General features: G+C 72.1%; 1 protein-coding gene across 1 annotated transcript in view; it reads right to left on the bottom strand.

Moving 5' to 3' along the window:
- RXRA (retinoid X receptor alpha) overlaps window positions 1-15,910 on the bottom strand; it is a 68,604-nt gene extending 52,694 nt beyond the window's left edge. Inside the window, exon 1 of the mRNA XM_070058845.1 lies at window positions 15,433-15,910. Within this exon, the coding sequence (XP_069914946.1) occupies window positions 15,433-15,460 (28 nt within the window). The 5' untranslated portion in view covers window positions 15,461-15,910. The remainder of the gene's footprint in view (window positions 1-15,432) is intronic.
- Window positions 15,911-17,795: the final 1,885 nt, after the last annotated feature.

The following is a 17,795-nucleotide window of genomic DNA, read 5'->3' as shown; positions in this document are numbered from 1 at the left end:
GACCTGGGCCATGGCACCTGCGCCCCGGAGATCAAAAGGGCACACGGGCCACCCTGTGTCTGTGGCAGCCCTGTGGCTGGCTCGGTGTGGCAGGAAGTCACAGGACAGGCCTCCAGGAGGCCCTGCGCCCAGCACCCCCCACCATAACCCACGACACTGACGCCGGCCACGTGGCCCCCGCTGCCCGCACAACGCTGCACCTGGGGCCTCCAAGCTCTGACCGCGGACCCCGGAGCTCCGCCCTGGGGAGGCTTCCACGCCAGCGTCCACCGCCCGTCCGCCCCGAGTGGCTGCACACAGCCCGGCGCCCGCGCCTCCCTCCCCCTCCCGCCCCCCCAGAGGCCACACTGCAGGCCCCAGCTCCTCGGTCACCGCAGCCCCAGCCGGGCCTGTGACCAACGGTGCCACCAAAGCCCAGCGCTCGGGGGCTCCGCGCTGCCCCGGTCCCCCACCTACAGCCCCCCAAAGCCGCCCGCCACCCTTGGGGCTGACCCAGCACCCGCCAGGCTCCGCCGCCTGTCAGCGCACAGCTGGCCCCCGACTCCAGCCCTAGCCCGGCACCGGCCCTCGAAGCCGAGCGCGGCACCACCGCGGGGCCTCTGCACGTGCGGCTCCCACGGAGCCTCCTGGAAGGCTCTTCCTCCACACCCACAACCCCAGCTCGAACGCCACGCGAGGAAGCCGGGACTCACCAGGGCCGCGGCCGTCGTGAACGCAGGCCTCGGGTCATCCTAGGCGCCCCGGGCCCCCCGAGGCTCCCCCGGGCCCCCGGCTCCCCATCCGGGCAGAGGGTGCAGAGCCTGCCCCGGGTGTGTGGCCTGCGGGGCAGGCGGGGGCGCCGGGCCCGGCTCGGGCGCAGACACAAAGGCCGCTGCCCACCGCGCCCGCCATCAATCTCGGGCCGGTCGCGGCAGGCGCGCTGTCCGCCCGGCCATTTACATTTTTATTAAATCACACAGGAAAATTAGAAACATGATTACATCCCTCGATGCCTTAACCCTTTCTCTGCCCTGCCTCTCACACAGCCCCACGCCAGGGGCAGGGGGGGACACTCAGGCTCCTGCACGCCCGGCACCTCCGCCCCGACCGCCCAAGCCCACCCAGTCTTGGGACTGGGACAGCCTTGACCCCATGCCTCGAGCCTCAGCTGGGCCCTGCCGCCCCCTCCACCACCGCACCCGGCCCCTGGGCTCTGGGAGGGGCGGGGGCTCAGCCCCAGGGTGGGCCCCCCATGGCTCACCTCCACCCAGCACTCTGCCCGCCCGGCCCCAGGACACGAGCCCACCAGCAACCCACAGCCGGCTTCTCAGAAGGGACAAACGGGCCGGGCAGGTGGCAGTGCCCAGTCAAGGCCACCACAGCCAGCGGTTCCAGGCAGGTGGGGGGGGGCGGGTGACAGACAAGCAGGAACTGAGGGGCAGCGGCCGCAGGAAGACTCCCGGGGGAGCGAGCAGGTGCAGAGCTGTGCCGGGGGTGGGGGGCGGGACCAGTCCCCAGGGGCGCGGCACCCGGGCAGGAACCAGCGCCAGGGTCTGAGGGTAGCCCCACCTCCACAGCCGCAGGACGCAGGCCAGGTGCCCCCAGCAAGGGGCTGGGGGCTCCGTGTGGGCCCTGACAGCCCGGCGCTAAGGGCTGAGAGCCAGCCTCCCCTTGCCACCCCCACCCCAGACACTGCCCAGCCTGCCGTCCTCGCCCCCAGACACACCGGTCCTAGGAACAGGAGCCGGATCCCAGAGGGGGGAACCACAGAGGGCTTCCCGTGGGAGCGGGCACCTAGACGCTGCGGCACTGCCACTGGAGTTGACGCAGATTTCACGGTGCATGACCGGGCCACAGAGCGGGGACTTCCATTCCTGGCACCTCCCCCCCTGCACTACGCAAGGGCCGAGGCCAGGGAGAGCCAGTGCCCCCAGCTCCGGCTGCTCTGTCCCCCCTCGGCGCCTTGCCGGGCAAGGGTCCGGCTTGGTTCGGTTCCCTGTCGGAAACCCCTCAGCAGCCTCGAGGCAGGCGGCTGGCCGGGCAGAGGCCACGCGCGGTCACTGGATCCGGAACGAGAACCCAACAGGGCCAGGCCACAGCCCTGGCGATGGACTGATGGACCCGCTGCCCCCGGTCATCCGAGACCACCCAGCCACTAACTGAAGCTTTCCCCAGCCCCAGGCTCCCAGTCTCCCAGGCCCACAGCCCAGCGGGCCAAGCAGGTGCCACGGCCGGGGCAGGAGACCCCACGGAGGCAACCACACGGCCACGCACCCCCGTTCCCACCCCCAGTGGCCAGGACACACCAGGTCCTACCGCCGCCAGGGCCCCGGGCAGGTCCACTCCCACCCGCTCACCTCCCACGCAGGGGCTGCCAGGCTCGCTGGGCTGGGGGAGTCGGAACCTCGGGGCGGGGCACGGAACCACAGTCCACTCTGCAGCAGTCCTAGTGCCGAGCCAGATGCTGCCCCCAGCTCTCCCCGGCCTGCAGCCAAGTCCACCCGGGGGGCATCGGGGCTCCAGCCCCAGCTCCTCACCCACTGCTGGACGGACGCCACTGAGGCTCCAGGCCCAGCTCCACGGCCGCCGGTAGGGGGGGCAGGAGGCACAGACCCTAATCCAGGCTGCTTCCTGGAGGAGGCAGCCACGGGGAATACTGTCAGGAGGGGGCAGCCGGCCAGGACGGGGTTACAGGGAATCAGCAGGACCAAGGGGCAGCGCGAGGCTGGCCGAGGAGAGCAGTGCACGGGGAGTGAGGCCCACGGGGCCAGGATCCAGCCCCCCACCAGGCAGGGACCAGTGCACAGGGAGTGAGGCCCACGGGGCCAGGATCCAGCCCCCCGCCCCCCAGGCAGGGACCAGTGCATGAGGAGTGAGGCCCACGGGGCCAGGATCCAGCCCCCCGCCCCCCAGGCAGGGACCAGTGCATGAGGAGTGAGGCCCACGGGGCCCAGGGTCCAGCCCCCGACCCCCCGGCAGGGACCAGGGCTCTGGGAGAAAAACCCGGGGCTTGGCAGAGGCGGGGGTGGGGTGGGTTCTGTTGAGAAATCTAAGTTCCCCCACCCTGTGGCTGCTGAGTCAGGGGCCAGCGCAGGAAGCAGAGCCCCGAGGCCTGGCCCCTCTGCCCAGGGACGGGGGCTGCACACACACTCCCCCCCCCAGGCCTGGCCCCACGCCCCTCTGCCCAGGGACGGGGGCTACGGGGGCTACGGGGGCTGCAGGCTGCACACACAGCCCCCTGACATCCCCCCGCCCCGGGACTGGGACAGATCTGACAAGGACGCGGCCACCAGGCACCCTGGGCTGGGTGTGGCCAGGCCCTCCTGGAGAGCTGGAGGAGGCATGACCACCTTGCTGGGCCCCAGGGGTCCAGCACGGCTGCGTGTTGGAGGGCGGGAGGGGGGCCTTATCCCACCCCCCCTGTGACCAGCTCTGTGCGGCACCCCAGGGCGGCGGCATCTCCAGGCCTCGTGTGGGGCAGGGGAATGTCCAAGACAGGGCCCCAGGCCTGGGAGCCGCCCATCAGTCTGGAGGAACTGCTGGGCCCCTGGACGGTCCTGCAAGCAACTGCCCCTGAAACCAGCCCCCCCAGGGCAACGCGCCCCTCCAGGGGCACAGCCCTCACGCCTCCGCACAGCCCCGGCCCCGGCTCCTCCCCGCCAGGAGCCCGAGGGGAGGCCCTGACTCGGTAAACCTTCCCGGGACGCCGTCACCCACTTCACGGAGGAGCACAACAAGGCCTGGGCCACACGGCCGGGGGGGGCAGAGGAGCCCCCTCCTCACCTCCCAGTCTGCAGGGGCCTCGGCTGAGGACACGCCCCCGACCCAAGGGCTTGGCCGCCATGGCGGCACCCCCGATGGCCACACCTCCGACATCGGATGGGACGGAGGACACCAGCCAGGGAGGGAGGGCCCAGCTGGGCACTGCAGGGGCTGCCGGCATCGGCTCCCGGCCCCAGCCCTGCGGGGATGGGAGGGGGCGCTGCCTGGGAGCCCCGCTGGGCCGGGGGCCTTGTCCAGCACCTGACTCCGCCCACCGGCTGGGCCTGACTATGCCCCGACAGGCAGGTGCGGATCAGCTCAGCCCCCAGGCCCTGAGGGAGACGCCCCCCAACAGCGCCCACCAGAGGGGGCGTCTCAAACCCCACGGCCCCAGGGACCCGACAGGGGCGGGGCCCGCACCACGAGCGGCCAGGCCAGAGCAGACAGCGCACGAAGTCCACTGCTGCCCCCCAGGGCACCCCCCAGCCCTCGCCCTCCAGCTGGGAGCGCAGGGACCACGGCTCGGCCGGGCCTGAGGACAGGACGGGGAGCGAGCGGGGAGCTCAGCCCAGGTGTGCGCTGGGATCCCGCTCCCCAGCCCCACCCCAGGTCACCCACGCCAGCCTCCTCCAGGCCCGGCGGGGCCAGGAAGCCGGGTGGAGCCCCGTGGGCGGGGCCCTCTCTCACTTGGAGTTGCTAAAAAGAGCCAACAGGGAAGTAAAAATAGGAAACAGAAATAAAATGGCTCCAGCCAGCGCTGGGTGTGTGTGTAGGAAACACAGGGCGGGCTCCGCTCCAGGCCCCGCCCCTGCCACGAGGTTGTGCCCCGCCCACCCCGACACCAACCTGGGGGGGCACAGACCCTGCCCCCGCTGCCCTCGGCCCTGTGGTCACGCCGGGGGTGCAGGGCCCACTGTGGGGAGCGTGGGGAGCGGGCAGCACGGAGCCTTCCCGTGGGTGGTCAGGAGATAAGCGCGAGGCGGCCGGCCACGCCGCCCAGTCCACGACTTCCTCGTCCACACAATGGCAGGAAGCCTTCCTTCCTGTCCCTTCCTGCTCGGCCGCTCCGGGGTCTGCTGCAGCCCCATTCGCGCTAACGTGTGCGTGACGGCCCGGCTCAGGGCCCGGCCCGGCCTGACCTCCCCGGGACACAACTCCACGGCAGACACGGCCTGACCTCCCCGGGACACAACTCCACGGCAGACACGCCTGACCTCCCGGGACACAACTCCACGGCAGACACGCCTGACCTCCCGGGACACAACTCCACGGCAGACACGCCTGACCTCCCGGGACACAACTCCACGGCAGACACGCCTGACCTCCCGGGACACAACTCCACGGCAGACACGCCTGACCTCCCGGGACACAACTCCACGGCAGACACGCCTGACCTCCCCGGGACACAACTCCACGGCAGACACGCCTGACCTCCTGGGACACAACTCCACGGCAGACACGCCTGACCTCCCCGGGACACAACTCCACGGCAGACACGCCTGACCTCCCGGGACACAACTCCACGGCAGACACAGCGGCCAGGCGGCCGGGCAGGGCCACACCCAGGCTGCACCACGTCGGGGGCTGGGCCCTGGGCACCTGCCGGGGGAGAATCTGTGTGCGACAGACGACTAGTGATGCCTGCCTTAGTCTGGGCCACGGCAGTGGGATGCGGTCCACGTGCAAGTCCCCGTGGCCGTGGCCTGGGGTCAACTTCAGGAGCTCCTCACCCCCTCCCACCCTGGGGAATGGCGTCATCAGCCTGACCCAGCCGTCCCCACTGGGGGGAAAACCCCAGCTCCCCCGGCCCCTCCCCCCAACACCCACGGGGCTGGGCCTGCCCGCGCGCCCACACTGTCCCCTCGGCCAGGACACCAACCCCCAGGGCCCTCGGCTGACGGAGGAGCCGGGCGCAAGCTCTGACTTGACGGCGCAGGGTGGCGGGCCACGGGCTCACACGTGGACACTGGTACACACGGGCTCTCACGTGTACCCGGGCTCAGAGCCCTACCCACTGCAGGGAGCCCGCCCCCGGCTTTGATGCAGGTGCCCGAGTGGGGTCTGGGGAAGACGGTGCGGCCAGAGGGCCCGGCGGGGGTGGGGGGCGCAGAGGGGGCCGCTCAGAGCTGGACAAGACGGGCGCTGGGGCGTTGGGGCTCAGGGCCAGTGGCCAACCCCAGGCAAGTGACTCAGACGCCAGGCGCTGGTGGGCCAGCCGGGTCCCTGCTGGTGTGGGCCGACACCAAGCACCAAATCCCTGGTGCACAAGGGTGCCGCCAACAATCGCCCGTTCTGGGAAAGGCGGCCAGGGACACCTGAGGGAGGGAGCCGTCCGCTCCTCCCCTCCAGCGGTGCCCAGCACGGACACGGTCCTGGGATCCAGTGCAGGCAGGGCGGCCGCATAGGTACGGGGACCTCGGCCTCGCCCGTGACCTGGAAGAGGCCACCTGAGCACGCGTGCGCAGCCCCGGAGCCGGCCTGGGTCTCCAGGACGGGCCCACACCCTGCCCGAGGGAGGCCCGTGGACGACGCCAGCCGGCCGAGGCCCTGACAGCCCTGCCTGCTGGACACTGCGCAGCCGCCCCACGGAGGCTGCGACAGGGAGGCCCCCACCCCCCAGCCACAGGAGCCCCCTCCCCGGCAGGCTCAGCTGCTGGCAGGGATCCAGGACATGCCACTCGCCACCCGGCGCCTCCAGCCACACAGGGGCGGCTGACGAGTCCCTCACCAGCTCAACCAGGACCGGCGTGCCCACCTGACCCCTCCCTGCTGCCGGCTTCGTGGGCCCGACACTGGGCGTCCACGCTCTCTGCAGCCCGGGAGCCGCGAGGGCGGAGGGCAGTGCCTGGGAAATGAGAGGGGGTGGCTGGGGGCCGGCGCTGTGGCACAGCGGGTAAAACCACCGCCTACAGTGCTGGCACCCACACGGGCGCCGGTATGAGACTTGGCTGCTCCACTTCCCACCCAGCTCTCTGCTGTGGCCTGGGAAAGCAGTGGAGGATGGACCAAGTCCTTGGGCCCTGCACCCGCGTGGGAGACCCGGATCGGCGCAGCTCCGGCCGTGTGGCCACTTGGGGAGTGAACCAGCGGGTGAAAGACCTCTCTCTCTCTCTGCCTCTCTGTAACTCTTTCAAATAAATAAATAAATAAATAAATCAAGAGAAAGAAAGAAAGAAAGAAAGAAAGAAAGAAAGAAAGAAAGAAAGAAAGAACGAACCAGAAGCCAGCTCTAGGACTGCCCCCCACCCCAGAGCGCGCAGAGAGCTGGGCAGGTGCCTTTCACAGGATCACCCCACCCCAGCCGCCCCAGGACCACCTGGCCCCGGCCGCCCCCACACACAGGCCGGGCAGCAGGTCCACGCCCACGCCAAGCTCCCAGTGCCTCCCCAGTACAGCCCAGCCAGTCCCCAGGGCTCGAGGTCGCGTATCCCCCCCCCCCCCCCCCCCCGCAGCAGCAGAGCCTCCACCCAGCTCAGCTCAGACGCCGCCCTCAGGGCCCAGGAGCCGGCACCTCCGCTCTGTCCCCCTCGGGGCAGGACGGCCAGGGCCCTGGAGTCTGACCCCACCCCCTGGCCTCTCCCCTGCTGGCCTGCAGCACCTCGGGCAAGGGGGCGCTCCTCCCGCAGCCCTGGCCTGCACCCCGACCCAGATCTCTCACTGGCTGCTGCCGACCGCCCGTCTCCCCCCGTGAGCCTGGGAAGGCGGGCCCTGCCTGCGCCCCGCCCCCCAGCAGCTGTGGACGAGGGGCCTCCTGGAGCACGGCCCCTACCTCTGTCTCCCAGGCACCTCGAGGAGTGGCCAGCAGCCGAGCAGCTAACCAAAGCCCACCTGGGTCGTCTCTCCTGGGTTCCAGTTCTGCACCCCAGTGCTACCACGGGGTGCGCCGCTGTCACACACCGTGCGGGGCGGGGCAACCTCCTGGGCGACCCTCGTGACCCACACACAAGGCCCAGCCCCCACGCGCCACGGCCAGCCCAGCCCCGCCACCCCCCTCCGTCCACCGCCCTGTTGGAGACTGACGACAGTCCCACTTCCCAGATGAGAAGTCAGGGTCCAGGGGGTCACGAGAAACCTGGTCCAAGCCCACACAGGGAAGCGCCCACCCTGGCCTCACCCCCTGGAGGGCTGCGCCTGGTTCCACCCGGCCTCCCCAGGCCAGCAGGAACCAGAGGTGGACAGACAGATGGACAGAGAGCAGCAGGCGGGAGCTATGCCCCGACCCCGGCCCCGGGCAGCACAGGAAGGAGCCAGGGCCCACAGCGGGGGGCGGGGGCAGGGGCCCCTCCCTCTGCATCTGGGAACCTGTGCTCTGTCCAGAGCTCGGCGCGCGCCGAGGGCCCCAGGCCAGCCTAGGAGTTCCCCATCCGGGGGTCGCACAGACCCCACAGGAGCAGGGTGGCTCATGTGGGTGACTTAACCCACTTCAGCGAGGGACGGGCTCATCCCACCCAGCCTGAGCCCTGGGGAGCACCGATTCGCCGAGCGGACGCCACGGGCATGGTGCGGCACCCTACGAGCCAATCCCACGGACGACGGGCGCCAGGAGCCAGCTGGGGCGGGTGGGGCAGGACTGGGAGTCTCGGGGGTCTCGGGGCTGCCTTCCCACTGCCGCCTTGCCCCTTCCTTCCGCTTCACCAACGTGGAACCTGACGTTGAGTAGTGAGAGGCAGAAGCGGGTGCTCCAAGGCTCGGCGTCCGTCGGGAGCCGGCAGCCCACTGCCCTGGGCCTGGCGTCCAGCACGGGCGCGGAGACCACCGCCGCTGGGCCTGCCCAGCGCGAGGCTCCGGGGTGCCAGCCGTGCAAGACGGCGGACCCCACCGGGCCGGCACGCTGGTGCCCTGACCTTTGGCCCAGAGTGACAGAGAAGGGAGAAGAGGCGGGCCAGCTCCCCCGCCCCGGCCTCGCCCACGGAGGCCTGGCACCCAATGACAGAGGCGCCCGCCGCCCCGCCCTCTCCTCGACCTTGATCTTGGGCTGAAAGTCCGGGAGCAGGGGTGGGGTGGGGTGGGGGCAGCGCCGCCTCCCGTGGACTCTGGTCCCACTCAGCGCTCAGGCAGCGGCTTCCGGCAGACAACACCCAGCCCGGCCCGCCGCAGGGGAGGCAGGGACGGGCACGTGGGCAGAGGAGGGACCCCCCCATAAGGGCCACTCACCCCGTGAGCCGGTGCCCCAAGCTGGGCTGACGGCGTGGGCCATGCTCCAGGCCAGGGCCTCTGGTGCCCGGGGAAGGAGGAGGGACACCAGCCAGGCCACAGGGGACGGCCCGGGGAGCAGCCAGGCTGGGCACGGCCAGGTGGAGGCCAAGCATGCTCCCGGCCTCTGCCCCTCACAGGGCCCACCCGTCCCACACCGCTGACCACGCCCAGGCGACGCGGTCCCCCACCCAGACACTCACACCCCATCAGAGCAGACCCCCGACACCTTCCAAGGAAGACCCTGTACCCACGGCTGGGGCCAGACCTCCCTGGAATAGGTCCACCCGGCCCCCTGCCTTGTACCTCGGTTCCCTTCCCAACAACACAACTTCCCAACACTCAACAACTCCTACGCACCCCTCAAAACCCACGCACAACACCATCTCCTCTGCGAAGCTCCCAGGACTTCCCACGCTCTGCAGGCCGGAGCAAGCCCGGGCAGTGAGGAGGCCGCCTGACGCTGGGCGGGGGGCCGGGCGGGGGTTGTGCAGGACCCCGGGCAGCAGAGGTCGGCGCCCAGGGAGAGGAGGGGGTGGCCTGGCCTCGGCGGGGCGGGCACGGAGCTGCCCCCACCGCCCCTCCACTGTTAAGGCCACTAAGTGTCTGTTCCAGCGCTCCCAGTCCACGTGGCTGGGCTGACCACACGCCCGCCCCGGCCCCCCCGGACTCTGGCCCTCCCCCCACCCACTTTCTGCTCCCACAGCCGGGGGCAGCGGGGGTGGGAGGAGGGCAGAGCCTGTGCCCGGCCGTGGCCCCGCCAGCCAGACACCAGCCCCTCAGCACCACGCCAAGTGGCAGCAGGGGAAGGGGGTGGCCTCGGGGTGCCAGCGGGCCCCAGAGAAGCCGAGGCCAGCGAGGGGAGGGGACCCAGCCGGGGCCACACGGCAAGCCGGTCGGAGAGCCTGGGCTGCACCCCTGCACGGCCTCGGAAGGGCAGGCCTGGGGGGCGGGGCGGCCTGAGCTACTCTGAGCCATGGGGGTCAGGGGTCGTGCACCCACGGACCCCAGAGTTTGCCTCTGGAGCCCAGAACTGCCTCTGCCCAGCCCCCCATCCTCAGGCTCACATGGCCCCGGCTCCAGCCACCGTCAGTGACCACGGTGTGGGGAGGAGGGCGCGCAGCTCAACAGGGTGAACCGCCAGGCAGGGCCTCGGGCGCCAGGCTGGGCGCTGCAGGGCACCGGGCGCACCCCAGGGGACAGCCCCCTCCCCCGGCCCCTGTGTGAACACACGCGAGGCCAGCAGAGCTGACAGTGGGGCCTGAGCCCGGCAGCGGGCACGCGGTCCCACACCACAGCACCACCCGGCACCCTCTCGGTGCACAGAAGGGTGGGCACAAGGACCCCCGGGGGGCTCTGGCCGGAGGCCGGGGGCAGAGGGAGCTCCCCCCGGGGGGTGCTCGGAAGGGGTCTGGACAGGGCGCCTGGGAGGCCTCCCCGCGCACCTGGCTGTCACCGCCTGACCTCTGCCCCGGGCCAGTTCGGACACTTAAGCTAAATTGGTCAATTACGGGACACTTAGCTCCCTCCCTGGGGCTTCGCAGCCGCCCTGGGTTCTGGGCGGCAGCACCAGGAAGCCTGTTGAATCAGTAACCTCATTACAGCCGGGCTCCAAACCCGGCGGCTTTGAACTCCACGGGGCTTATCCACGCACTGGAGGATTTCACACGGCCTGGCCCGGGCCCAGCTCCCCCGCCCCTCCCCTCCCCAGCCTGAGCCCGTGCCCTGGGGAAACTGAGGCCCAGTGGGAAACACTGTCAGGCCCTCAGGCCAGGTTCCCTGTGCGCCCTCCCCCAGAGGCCATGCGGTCTGGGGCAGGGAGACCCCACAACGCCCGGCCCCGAGGTCCAGCCCCAGCACGGCCCTCTGGGGCCCTGCCATCCAGGGTCCTGGGCCTGGGCTTGGCCCTCCTGGCCCCCGGGACCGCACCTGTCCTGCCACCCAGCTCGGAGCGCTCCAGGCCTTGAGCAGGCTCGGTTAGCGGTGGGGGAGGGGGGCCCCTCACCCCAGGACAGACCTAAGGAGCAAAGGTCAGAAGGGGCGGGACCGCAGGGAGGTGTGCCTGGGAGGGCGCAGGCAGAGGAGCCGGGGGACCCCCAGGAAACCACTGGAGCCCCCAGCCCAGGCTGCTGCCGCTCCTGAGGGTCCCGAGGACCCCCTGGAAGCAGCCCTCACCCTCGGCACCCGGGAGCCTAACTCCAGCCGGGAATGCCACCACGCCCCAGTCTCCGGAGGCCCCTCCCGGCCTCACCTCCTCACACGTCCCCGCCCCTCCAGACCACCGCCAGGCCTCTGGCTGTCCTGGCACCGGGCGCCCACCCGAGACCACGCTCCTCCCTGCCCCCGGGTGGCAGGGCCCAGCTGGCAGGCGCCTGCAAGCGGAAGACAGGCGCAGGAAGGGCGCACGGGGACTGTGCAGCGTGGCCGTCCACGTGCACATGCGTGCTGAGGACGGGGGCCCAGAGACGACAGAGTCCCCGCCCTGGGGACCTCGTGTGGCCAAACCCTCCCAGTCCCCCGGCCGGCTCCCTGCAGCCTTCTCCAGCCAACAGGGACCCCGGTGGGGGCGAGGGCCTTTGACAGCAGAGGCCATGAGTACGGCGCCAGGGGACAGGGCTGAGACGGCCGGACCGCGGCCCTTGGCCCGCATCACCAAACAGGATGCCGAGACCCTGACGGGGACTGGGGGGCGGGCGGCTCCCAAGGATGCCACAGCGGGGAGGGGGCGCAGCAGGAGCTGGGGGGTGGGCGCCCCTGCCCCAGGAAGCCCGGCCCACCGACCCTGGCCTGGGGCACCAATCTGCCGGGAACAGCAGAGGGCACTGCCCAGGGGCAAAACAGCCGGGTGCAAAGGGCAACAGACCGTCCCCCACCCCACCCCCACCCCATCTGGGAGGCCAGCCCCTCGGAGAGGCCACCACGGGGTCCCACGAGGCACCCACCGGATGCAGCGATCGGCAACGCGCGGGGCAGCAGGGATCCCAGGAGGGAGCCAGGGAGCCTCCTCCTCCTCCCACCCGCGCACCCCCCAGGACACGGGTGCGTGCACGCGGGCAGGGCCTGCAGCCCGCTTCCCTCCCCGCCACGGCCCAGCCGTCGGACTCCACCGCGCTCTGCCCCATTTCATGCCCGCTCAGCCGCTGAGCTGCACAGTTGCCTCCCAACTCCAGGGTCAGTCCGCCCGCCCGAGAGGCGCTGGGGCAAGACCACGGCCATGCTGAGCGCTCGCGGGCGCCGCGGTCTCCCGCTCACCGCCTCCCCAGGCTCCAGGGAGGGCCCTGCGTGGAGCCGGTGCCAGGGCCACCTCTGTGCCCGCCGAGGCCCCCTTTTCCCACCTGCTCCCCCACGCTCGCACGCTCGCCCACATCGGCGGGTCTCGCTCGGTCTGACACTGGAGACCCGGCGCCGCCCGGACCCAGGCTGCAGGCAGAGAGGACCTGACGGTGGGTCTCGGCTCCAAAGAGGGGGAGATGTTCCCCACGAGAGAAGCCCGGAGGAGCCCAAGGCCGGGTGGCGCTCCCAGCTGTGCCTGTCCTTCAGGGCCCACGCAAGGCTGGCTCTCCCGGGGACGTCCCCTGACTGTTCTGGGGGGCCCCTGTCCCGTCCCCTCTGCGGCCCAGAAAAGGAGGGAACGGGAGGCGGAGAGGAAGGGAAGGTGAGAGACGGACGGCACTCGGAGACCACAAACGCTGCTGGCCGTGGACAGGGTGCCCCCCGATCAGACAGCGGCCCCCACCAGTCACCGGCCTGCGGCCAATCCCCGTGCAAATAAGCCAGCGAATGGGACTCCCCCAGGCTGGGGGAGATAAACCGGGCCAGCGCGGGAGGGGCAGGCCTCGGCTTGCAAGGCCCCGGCCCAGCGACGGGCCGGCCCTGAGCCAGCTGGGAGGCCCCTGCCCCGTGTCTCCGGGGACGGCTGAGCTGGGCACAGGACCCCTCCTTTCCAGAGGACCAGGCCTCGCTCGGCACTCAGGACACCAGCCCTGAGACATTCAAACTGAGCCGAGACCCAGGTCACGGGCGGAGGCAGCCCCCGGGCAGGGCTCGCTGGCCCTGGGTGGACACTGAAGACCCCACCCCGCCTACACACACACACACACACACACACACACCCCGCCTCGGCCACCCTCTCCCGACACCACGGCCCCGGGGCAGACGGCAGGCATGCCGCAACCAAGCCTCCCCGGCTCCGGCTCCGAGGGGACGGGCCGCAGCCTGCGCAGCAGACGGCCCTGAAAGACAGGCACAGCTGGAAGTGCTGGCAGAGCCGGACCCGGCCACGGCTGCCGCCCACGTGACCGGTGCTGCTGGCTCCGCTCTGCACCCACACCTCCGAAGGCCTCAGGGCCGCCGCAGCCTGAGACCGGGAGGCGGGGGACTGGTGGGGTGGTGGTCCCCTGTCCCCCACCTCTGGGCAGAGGGGTCGGGGCTGTACGCCTGGGCCCACGCGCAGCAGCCGGCTGCAGAGTCGCATGCCCGACAAGGTGGTGGCCACGGCCACAGCCACGGCCACGGCCAGGCAGGCGTCTGTCTGAGGGCCGTCATTCTCACCCCGAAACTTTCTCAGGTCAACACACACAGTCCCCCCCACCCCGGATTCTACCAAAACAAACACCCCAACGGCCCCCCGCGGCCGGGAGCTGCCTGGCCAAGCCCGAGCTGCGCTCCAAGCCCGGCCTCCGCGGGTCCACGTGACCCTGTTATTTTGGGAGGCCGGGGAATGCGCTCTATTTTGGGTCCCAAGGGCTCCGATGTTACCAGAAGCCCCCCGCGGGGCTCCGTGCTCCCCCTGGGCCTAGGGCCGCCCTGGACAGTGGTCAGGGAGCCCACGCCTTTGCTCCGGGCCACCAGGTCCCCCAGGGGAAAGCGACCACCAGCAGCCAACAGGGCCTGGCATGCTCTGAGACCCTCGGAGCCCGCAGGCTCGGGCCTCGAGCCCCCAGCAGGCACGGGAGCCAGGCCAGCCCCGGGCAGCAGGGCCGCGGAGCAGGGGCGACTCTCCTCCCAGTGCCACCAGGCCCGAGGAAGGGAAAGCGCCTGACCCAGCCCAGAGGGGCAGCCCAGCCTCCCAGGCAGCGCCGGGTCCGGCCCCGGTGGCCAGCAGGGCCCCGGCCGGCCGCGCCAGGCCCTCTGACACCCACCCCCCGCGAGGGATTAGGCTCTGTTGACAAAAGGGCTTAGGCAAGTAACCGCTTAAATGGACCTTCAACTGCACGGCACTTCAGCCAGCCACAGCTTAGAAAAAAACAAATGTGATCAGAGCCCAGGACTCGCCACCCGGCCTGGGGCGCGGGCGGCCTGGGAGGCCCCGGCCAGAGCGCAAGCCCGGGGTCTCCCCAGTGGGAGACGCAGCGGTGGGGGTCCCAGTCTCGCCCCTTCCTGGACCCCCAGGGACACAGCCACCCCTCTGCCCTCCTGTTCCCTGTGCCAACCCCAAGGACCGGCTCTCTCCCTCCAGGGTGGTCGGGGGTTTGAGTTGGGACTGAGGGTCTGGCACCCTCTGGGGGAGCCTGGTGTTGTGAGTGTGTGTGTGTGTGCGTGTGCACATGCGTGTGCAGAAGCCGGCAGCCCACACAGGAGCCCCGGCCAGCGCCACGCCAGGCCCCGCAGTGGGGAGTCTCAGCCGGCTCGGCCGCATCTGCCCCACACACCAGCACCCACGGGCCGAGAGCCACAGCTCCCAGCCACGGGGCCCCTCCAGGCCAGCAACACCGGCCAGGGGCTGCCCAGAGGCGGGACCCCAGGGCGCACGGGGCTGGGGCACTCCTCCTCGGGTCTGACAAACTTGGAAGCCCCTCTGGGGGCACCCTGGGCCGCCGGGGCGGGGAGGGGTCCGCGGGGGTCTTCATTCATACTTAACTTGGCACAAACCCCTCACCCAGCCTGACAGCCTGGCTGCCGCCCCCAACACCAAATTCTCGCCCTCCCTGGAGCCCATCCGGAAATCTCCCCCCAACCCGTGTCCCCGGGGAAGGCCCCTGGCTGGGGGTGGCTGTCCCAACCGGGCGCCCCCTCCTCCGGACCTGGAGTTGGCGGGGGTCCGCAGCCTGCGCGCAGGACAGCGGGGCGAGGCCCGCAGAGCCGCGCCGGCCCCCTCCGCCCCAGCGCAAGGCCAGGCCCGGGCGACGGGACCCGGGCGCCTCCTGGGACGGGGCCTGCCCGGGCTCGGCGTCCCGTCCAGCGGCCCCGGCGGTGGCCGCCCGCCCGGGCCTGGCCGCTCCGGGCCCGTCCCGAGGCGCGCGGGCGGCACGCAACTTGCTCCTCCCGCCCGGCTCGGAGGCGCGGGGCTCCCGGGCGGCCGGGGGCGCAGGGCGGAGGACCCCCCCCCACCGCGCGCGCGCGGCCGCCGCCGCCCCCCGCCCGCCCGCCCTGGCGCCCTCGCCGCCCGCCGGGCCCGGGGCGGGGGGGAAAAGTTGCCGCGGGCCCACCCCCGCCCCGGGCCCGGCGCCCCAACTCCCGGCGCGGCCCGGCCGCGGTGCCCGCGGCGCCAGCACTCACCGAGCGGCAGGAAGTGCTTGGTGTCCATGTCGGCCACTAACTCATGCCCGGCCGGCGGGCGGCGGCGGCGGCCCGGGCGGCCGGCCGGGCCCGGGCGCGGGGAGGCGGCGGCGGCGGCGGCGCGCGGAGGCCGCGGCGCGGCGAGTTGTTGCAAAAGTCGCCCAACAATGTAAACTACTTGTGCGCGCGCCCGCCGCCGCGCGCCCGCCGCCGCGCGCGCCCGCGCCCCGCTCCGACCGCGGCGCTGCGGCGGGGGGGCGGCGGGGGGCCCGCGACGGGCGCGGACTCGGCGCAGCGCCGCCGCCCGCGCCCCCCGCCCGGCCCGCCCCGCGCCGGTGCGCGCCCCCGCCCGCCTTCCGCGCCCGCCCCGCGCCGGCCCCGCGCCCGCCCCGCGCCCGCCCCGCGCCCGCTCCGCCGCCGCCGCGAGTTGCGAGCGCCGCGCAAACTTGCAAGTTTGCCTCCGCCGAGGGTTCCCGGGAGCCGCGAGCCGGCGGCGTGGGAGGAGCGCGGGGGCGGGCGCGGGCGCGCGCGGGGGCGGGCGCAGAATTCCCTCCCCGCCTGCCAAAAAAAAAAAAAAAAAAAAAACGCACGGCCCGGCCGGCGGAGGCGGCGGGGCGCGGGGCCCGGCGGCCGGGCCATTGTCTGCAGCGGCCGCACAAAGAGGCCGCCCCGGGGAAACTGAGGCCCGCCGGGGGTGGGGGTGGGGGGCAAGGCCTGCGGACACCCCCCGCCCGCCCCGCCGCGGACCCGGGCCCAGCGCAGACCCTGGCTCAAGGGCACCCGGCTGGCCGTGCGCCCCGGGAGGTGGACGCTGGGTGGCCCGCGGCTATTTTTAATGCCGTGGGCACTGCGCTGCCCACACTTTGAAATTCGTGATTTGTTTGTTTGCTGAAAAACGAAAGGACGCGCCGCTGCTGGGATTCAGGCTGGGCCTGGCTCTGTGGCGGGTGCGCAGGGCCTGCACGGCGGTGACCCAGTGTGCGTGGCCGGCGGGGCGGCCGCTGTGGCCACCTGGCCTCACTTCCCTCCTCTGTGAAGTGGGACAACAGCGGGACCCTCCCTGAATGTAGGCAGCCGGGAGCTGCCCCCAGCAGACCCTGCCCCACCCCCGCCGCCAGCGCAGGCCCAGGCCAGGCAGGGTGGTGGCCCTCGGTGGCCAGCGCCGTGCTGGCTCCTCGTCCCTCTCCCGGGCCCGAGTCCAGAGGGCAGCCTGCTCCTGCCCGAGCGTCGTCCACCCGTCCCGGCAAACCCACTGCCCCCTCCTGGCGCGAGGCCAGGGCTGGGGCACTGACTGGTGCCACGCCAGCCACGAGCCAGACGCTGTGCCCGGGCCCTCAGTGCACGCACGGCGGGGAAGAGGAGCCCCAGGCCCAAAAGGGCTCCTTCCCTGAGGGTGGCAGAGCCCCCGTGGCCAGTGGGCTGTCCTCGGTTCCTCTGGGCCACCAAAGCTGCCGGCGCGCACAGCCGGGGCCAGCGACCCAGCCCGGGGACAGGGGAGGACGGGCGGGAGCAGAGCCGTCCTGCACCCCAGTTTCCTCGTCCGCGACGCGGGCACAGCCACAGCCTCCGCGCACCCGAGCCACAGACGTCTCTGGGGCATGGGCCGCGGGGGCTGCCAGGCAGACGGCAGGTGGTCGGGACAGAGACCCCGGCAAGGGGACCCAGCACCCAGCTCGCTGCTTCTCAGGCTGCGTTTTGTAGGAGGGAGGTGTTGGGAGGCCCGGGGGCCGGCTGGCCGCGAGCTGCTTCCTGGAAGGCCGCCTGGCACTCCGGACGCCCCTCCCCGCAGCCTCACCGCCTGCCGGGGCCACGCGGGAGTGCCAGGGGCTGTGGGAGACGGGAAGGCGTGGGGTTCCCCGCAAGACGGCTCAGGAGTGCTCCCCAGCCTCTGGCTGCCCTGGTCCGGGCCCTGCAGCTGTGAGCCGGGCCCAGCCTCCTGGCCGTGGGTGCTGGAGGGAGGCCCCGGCACACAAACGTGCCAGCTCTTGTTGGCGCTGCCGCCGCCGGGGGCTGGTGGCGGAAAGGACCCCACGCGAAGCCGCCCGCTTGCGACGCCAGGTCCGAGCTGCCGTGGAAAAACACCGCCCCCCGCCCCCGCCCCGCTGCCTCTGCTCTGCGGCCAAAACTATTTTTATAGTAATATCCATCCTGGGCCGCGGCCCGAGAGGGCTCTGTGTTTTGTTTTGGGTTTGGGTTTTTTTAAAGAAACGTCCCCGAATGGCGCGCCCGGCCCGGCTCGGCCTGGTAAACAGTCCCGGCCGCGCTGGGGGGGGTAGAGTTGTCACGGGCCGACGTGCGCCGGGCTGGGCACCCCGAGGCCGGCGTCTGGGCGGACAGTTCCTGGCGGTTCCTAGGACACCGCG

Source organism: Oryctolagus cuniculus, chromosome 1 (genome assembly GCF_964237555.1).
Source record: "Oryctolagus cuniculus chromosome 1, mOryCun1.1, whole genome shotgun sequence".
NCBI lineage: Eukaryota > Metazoa > Chordata > Mammalia > Lagomorpha > Leporidae > Oryctolagus > Oryctolagus cuniculus.
The sequence above is the reverse complement of the archived record's forward strand: the minus strand, read 5'-3'. Positions and strand labels throughout refer to the sequence as shown.